Source organism: Epinephelus moara, chromosome 18 (genome assembly GCF_006386435.1).
Source record: "Epinephelus moara isolate mb chromosome 18, YSFRI_EMoa_1.0, whole genome shotgun sequence".
Classification (NCBI taxonomy): Eukaryota; Metazoa; Chordata; class Actinopteri; order Perciformes; family Serranidae; genus Epinephelus; species Epinephelus moara.
The window spans coordinates 40150600-40157093 of NC_065523.1; the positions used below are offsets into that span (position 1 = coordinate 40150600).

General features: G+C 44.3%; 1 protein-coding gene and 1 long non-coding RNA gene across 3 annotated transcripts in view; both read left to right on the top strand.

Moving 5' to 3' along the window:
• Window positions 1-6494, top strand: part of abi3a (ABI family, member 3a) — a 25603-nt gene that overhangs the window by 14514 nt on the left and 4595 nt on the right. The window contains exons 5-11 of one of the 2 annotated variants that reach the window (XM_050068915.1): window positions 973-1031; window positions 1117-1170; window positions 1674-1975; window positions 2096-2245; window positions 3739-3873; window positions 5556-5690; window positions 5993-6121. In XM_050068915.1, coding sequence (XP_049924872.1) covers window positions 973-1031; window positions 1117-1170; window positions 1674-1975; window positions 2096-2245; window positions 3739-3873; window positions 5556-5690; window positions 5993-6121 — 964 coding nt within the window. The remainder of the gene's footprint in view (window positions 1-972; window positions 1032-1116; window positions 1171-1673; window positions 1976-2095; window positions 2246-3738; window positions 3874-5555; window positions 5691-5992; window positions 6122-6494) is intronic. The other variant, XM_050068914.1, reaches the window with a different exon arrangement.
• LOC126405272 (uncharacterized) overlaps window positions 6176-6494 on the top strand; it is a 3345-nt gene continuing 3026 nt past the window's right edge. The window contains exon 1 of the long non-coding RNA XR_007571565.1: window positions 6176-6296. This is a non-coding gene — a long non-coding RNA (uncharacterized LOC126405272). The remainder of the gene's footprint in view (window positions 6297-6494) is intronic.

Consider the following 6494-nt stretch of genomic DNA (forward strand, 5'->3'; position numbering starts at 1 on the left):
TTTAACAGGATAAAGGGTTTTAACAGGATAAAGGGTTTAACAGGATAAAGGGTTTTAACAGGATAAAGGGTTTTAACAGGATAAAGGGTTTTAACAGGAAAAAGGGTTTTAACAGGATAAAGGGTTTAACAGGATAAAGTGTTTAACAGGATAAAGTAACAGGATAAAGTGTTTTAACAGGATAAAGTGATGTTGTGTCGGTGTGTCAGGTGCTGTAACTCTCTGACGTCTGTCTGTCAGAGTCAGATCAGATCAATGATTCATAACTGATTTATTATCTACAGTAATATTCAGACTGGTTTAAATCAACAGTCTGATTGTATTTCTTGATTTTTGCTGAGCAACAGTTTGTGTGAGAGGAATTAAAGGCCTGTCTCAAACTGAAGTTTTAAATTATATCTATAATAAATCAGAGCAGTTGATCAGAATCTGATCGCAGCTGCAGCTGAGTGACGACTTTAAACCTGCAGTTATCTGATGGAGGAAAACCGTGTCATCACACTGTTACGACTGAAACTCTGCAGAGCGACAGAGAAGCTCTGACCTGTAACTGACCTGTAACTGACCTGTAACTGACCTGTAACTCATGTTCCAGTGAAATGAGATGCAGTAATTATAAATGTTTCCTGAGATCTGAGTTTAATCTGAAGCTTTTCTGTCTGAAAAACTGTGGAACTGTCCTTTAATCTGTTTCATTTTACTGCTGCTGTGGCTGCTCATTCAGCGACACACAGTTCACACTTTAATGAACACACACACACACACACACACACACACACACACAGAGTAACACACAGACAGTGGGTCTTTGTTGAGCGTGGGAAAATGTTTAGAGAGTCTAATTAGAGCTGCTGAGGCCTGAGAGGCTCTATTGATGCTTGCTCACACACACACACACACACACACACACACACACACACACACACACACTAACACACTCTCATGTCCCCCCCCCCCCCCCCCCGGACTTAGGTCTCTGGGAAACAGTCAGACCGAACAGGAACCATCCGTAAACACGGCGCCTCCAACAGGTTCAGTCTGATTCTACTGAGTTTCTATTAACGACTACTTCCTGTTTCACATCACACACTTTAACTGACTCTGTGTGTGTCTCAGGTCCATCAAACCTCCAGAGCCAGTTCAGTGTCCGGTGGCGCCCCCTGTCAGCAGGTAATAATCCTCATCTGCCCATATGAATATATTTATACACTCACTTTATTAACACAAATATCTTATCAGCCAATCAGGTGGCAGCAGCTCATTAACATTTAGTCATGTAGACATGATGAAGACGAGCTGCTGAAGTTCAAACTGAGCATCAGAATGATGAAGAAAGGTGATTGAAGTGACTTTGAACGTGGCATGGTTGTTGGTGCCAGACGGGCTGGAGTATTTACTGGGATTTTCAGCACAACCATCTCTAGGGTTTACAGAGGATGGTCCCAAAAAGAGAAAATATCCAGTGAGCCAAAATGCCTTGTTGATGCCAGAGGTCAGAGGAGAATGGCCAGACTGGTTCAAGATGATAGAAAGGCAACAGGAAGTCAAATAAGCACTGGTTCCAACCAAGGTCGCAGTAACGCAGTAGAAGTTCAGTCCTTTCTGTGGCACAGACGTTATTATTGATCATATTTAGTAACTTTTTAAATTTCATTTATGACCGTCTCTTTCAGCTCTTTTGGGAAACCTGTAGCTCCGCCCACCATCCCCATCACCTGCCCAGTCCCACCTGAGTGTGACATCATCACCACGCTGCTGGACGACGCCCCGCCTCCTCCTCCTTTAGCCAATGAAATGCCAGCCCAGGATGATGAGGTCACCAACACCTTGGCCCCGCCCCCTCCCCCACCAGATTTGTCAGGAGAGATGGCGGCTCTGCCCCCTCCCCCCCCTCCTCCTCCACCTCCTCCTCCTTCACAGACTCTGACCAATCACAGTGCTCCCCCGCTGGCTCCACCCCTCAGCCTCGAGACAGGTGAGAATAAAACAAAAACGTCATGATAACGTCTTCATCTTCACTGCCTAAAATACATGTAAATCTATCATTGGTCACACTGAGTGACATCACGATGACATCACATCTCTGTCACCTCAGTGATGGAGGAGAGCAGCTTCCCACCTCCCTCTCCTCCTCCTCCTCCTCCTCCTCCTCCCTCTGATGATGGCGGCTTCCCCCCACTGCCCATCAACGGCTCAGAACTGCTGGCTCCGCCCCCTCCACCTCCACCTAGCCAGGAAGTAGATGGTACCCGTCTGTCTGTCTGTCTGTCTGTCTGTGTGTCTGTCTGTCTGTCTGTCTGTCTGTCTGTCTGTCTGTGTGTGTGTCTGTCTGTCTGTCTGTGTGTCTGTCTGTCTGTCTGTCTGTCTTTATGTCTGTCTGTGTTTCTGTCTGTCTGTCTGTCTGTCTGTCTGTCTGTCTCTGCAGTGTGATGTGTAATGTTTGCGTTTGAAAGCAGGAAGTGATTCCACCAACCAAACCTCATTCAGAAATGTCAAAATTTAGCTCCGCCCCGTTTATTAACAGAACCTCAGCACAGACATGAAACATGAAACGTTCTTCACACAGTCTGGTGTCGTTGGTGAATTTGGCTCATTGTTAAACAAGTTCAAAAATTCAAGGCGTCTTTGAGAAAAAATGAAACATCAAAGTTAGACATATGCGCAAAAAATGCTGAGTCACCGCTCTGTGTCTGTTTAGAGGGCTGAAAAGGACCAAGTGTGAAAACACCCTAAGCCTTCCAAACCACACTTCCCAGTAAAGCAGTGCACGTGAATATGTTAAAATCCTTCATAGTCTTAATCAGTTCACGATTAATTTCAAGGTTCTTTTTGGAGGAATCCCGACATCAGTCACTGCATCTCCTCAGACTCTGATGAGGTCACACAACAAATTAAAGATCAAAAGATCTCCTTCCTCTTCATGCGGCTGCAGTGTGCTCCTGGTACAGAGTGAAGAGACGCAGCAAACTGTTGTTTTCAGGGCAGGGTATTGTTTTCAAGTAAGAGAGGCTCAGATGTGGAGTTTCACATTTGAGGGTTTACTTACAAGAAAATCAAAGAATTAGTTCATCATGACGATTTAAAGTGTCTGACAAACAGGTGGTATCAGTTCACACACCTACAGCTTCCTAAGACACATTAAAAGGTCCTTCCTGTCACTTAAGCTACTGTTTTCATGTCAGTCAGACAGACAGCTCCGAGAACAAGTGCTTCTCCTCACAAAACCAAATTTGGCCTGAGTCATGTCAGATCATTGAGCTGAAGTCACGTCAGGGTAATACGTTTATGTCAGGTCACGTTTACTGTACTTCTAAACAGAGACAACAAATGAGCTCAACAACATGTCCGAACAAAGGTGTGACACAGAATGTATTAAACTGGACCTTGAACTGATGACTGAACTCTGCACCAGTTGGAAACCACTGTTTTAGGACTCAACATCATCTTGTTGTTCAGATTCTTCCAGCGTTCCAGACTCTGCTCAGAAATCCTGTAATTTAAATGTTCCTCACTCACGAACATTAAAGCACCAAAGACAGTGAAAATCAGACTCTGTAGATTCACATGTTTGAGTTCATGTCACCAAACAAAACATGGTGAATTTAAGCCAGTGTTTTTCTTTCTGTTTCTTCTTCTGTGGTGTTTTTCTTCAGTTTCTTCTTCTCTGGTGTTTTTCTTCAGTTTCTTCTTCTGTGATGTTTTTCTTCAGTTTCTTCTTCTCTGGTGTTTTTTCTTCAGTGACCCTCCTGTCCAGGAGGAGTCGCCGCCGTCGCTCACCACCTACCACTCGCTCCCTCTCTCTGAGGGTCCGCTCTGGCCCCGCCTCCCGCTACCACTACGCACGCTCTCTCTTCCTGCCTGCTGTCCAATCATGTAAGCCAACGGAGGACGCCGCTGTCGTCCAGTAGAATCTCAGTAGAGTAGAAAAATGATGACACATAGAGATCCAGATGAGTTAATTTTGTCTATCGTTTGTTTAAAGAACCGAAATCAAACTAAATAAAGACTTTGAGTGTTTTTTCAAGAGGCCTTGAAGATGTTTCAAGGATCCTTGAGGAAAGTTTAGAAGTCCTTGGGAAAGTTCTAAGAATCATTTCGGAGGCTGCACTAAGAATCCAGGAGTTCTTGAAATTCTTGAGAAGTCCTTGAGGAGGAAAGGGGTTATTTGGGGAGGTTGGGAGGATGAGATTGGAGGAGTTCATTAGAATGGTAGGGGTACTAGGAGGCCCTCAGGATGTTAGGAGTACTAGGAGTCCTTGTAGTAGTTATGGGTGCTGGGACTCCTTGAGGATGGTAGGGGCACTAGGAGTCCTTGTAGTAAATAGGGGCACTAGGAGTCCTTGTAGTAGATAGGGGCACTAGGAGTCCTTGAGAATATTAGGAGCATGAGGAGTCCTTGAGAATATTAGGGGGACTCGGAGTCCTTGTAGTAGATAGGAGCACTAGAAGTCCTTGAGGATATTAGGGGCACTAGGAATTCGTGAGGAAAGTTCAAGGAGATCCAGAGGTCATTAATCATTTTCTAGGTGTCCTTGAAGAACTTTTATGAGTTCTTGAAGAAAGTGCCGTGGGTTTTTGGCTGGCCATGAGACACTCCGGGAGTTTTTAGGGATCTTGAGATTCAGGTCTTTGAGGAAATTCTTGGAGTGCTTTAGAAAGTTGTAGGAATCCTTTAGTAGGTTTTTAAGAGCAACAGAGGACTTTCCAGGAGTGGAGTTCATGTGCAAGTGGCCCTTTAGATGTCTCCAGTTCATTTGGGAAGGGCTACAAGCCTTGAGTAAGTTTCAAGAGTGAGTCATTGAGGAGTTCTATTAAGAAAGTCTTAGGAGTCATTTAGAAAATTAGGGGGTCATTGAGAACTCCTTGAGTAATTTTAGAAAGTTCAAGGTTCCTGAAGAGGTTGCAGGTGTTTTTGACAAGGTCATCAGATATTTCTAAGGGTACTTAGGAGGTTACAGTGGGCTTTAAGGTTCAAAGGAACCTTGAGAAGGTTCCTGAAGACTTCAAGGAGGGAAGAAGGTCCTTGGGAAGATTCCAGGCATTGAGGAAGTTCTAGATGTCTTTGATCCCCCAAAAGGACCCCAGAACTTCTGGGTCAGTGTCAAATTTCTAGACAGACTAACAATTATAGCAGCGTGGAAAATAGTGATCTGGGTATTAAAGGGAAATGTTGCCAGTTTTCAACCAGTTCTGTGTCATCGCAGTGTGGTCGAGGACAAACGCGGTCAAACGCCTGGAGCTCCCCGCTCATTTGCAGAAAAGTGTCTGGTTGTGGCACAGGAGGAACCAAACGCCATCTGCTCACTGAACTGGTTGAAAATCAGCAAAGTTTCTCTGTAACGGCTGAAACAACTAAAATTCAGCCGGCAACTGTTTGTAAAAACACATAAACATTCGTCATGCTAGAGGGGGCGTGGCTTCATCTAAAGTGTGTTGGAAACACGACAGAGACAAGGATCCACAGATAGTCTGTGACGACAGATGATCACTCCTTCTGGGTGGTGTCAGTATTGACTGATTCTCTCTGTCTGTCTGTCTGTCTGTCTGTCTGTCAGTGATGATCCCCCCTCCTCCCCCATACCCTCCCCCCAATGCTCCTCCTCCCTCCTCTTCCTCTTCCTCCTTCACCCTGCTCCCTCGCTCCTCTTCCTCGCCTCGACTCTGCTTACCTGCTCGCCTTGAACACCTGGGTAAGAAAACACACACATACTACAGTTGGTCAGTGTCCTGTCACTGACAGTAGCAGCACTCGTCTTAGACGTACTGTTAACTCTAATTATTGTACGAGTGGTTAACGTGTTTCTACATATTCTCATGACCATCTCATGTTACACTCGTACAGTCGTAGTACTACACACCAGAGTAAATACACAGTTCCTGAACACAGAAACCATCAGCTCCAATCAGCTTTGCTGCGCTCTGTCAAAGCTCGACCTTCTCAAACCTGATTGGCCAATCAAAGCTGTCACTCACTGAACCTGTGTACTCCCAGATCTAGAGCTCCCAGCCATGCCCCCTCCTCTCCTATTGGACGACGAGGTTGGTTTCGATGACCTGATGCCACCCCTCCCTCCACCTGTGGACTACGACACCAACGCCCCCTCCCAGTACCTGGAGAAAGGTACTGTCACTACCACTGCTGCTATATCACAGATATAGATACAGATATAAACATATATAAACATATACAGATATCACAGGTATACATACAGATATTACAGTTATATAAACATATACAGATATCACAGGTATACATACAGATATTACAGTTATATAAACATATACAGATATCACAGGTATACATACAGATATTACAGTTACATAAACATATACAGATATCACAGGTATACATACAGATATTACAGTTATATAAACATATACAGATATCACAGGTATACATACAGATATTACAGTTATATAAACATATATAGATATCACAGGTATACATAGATATTACAGTTACATAAACATATACAGATATCACAGGTATACAT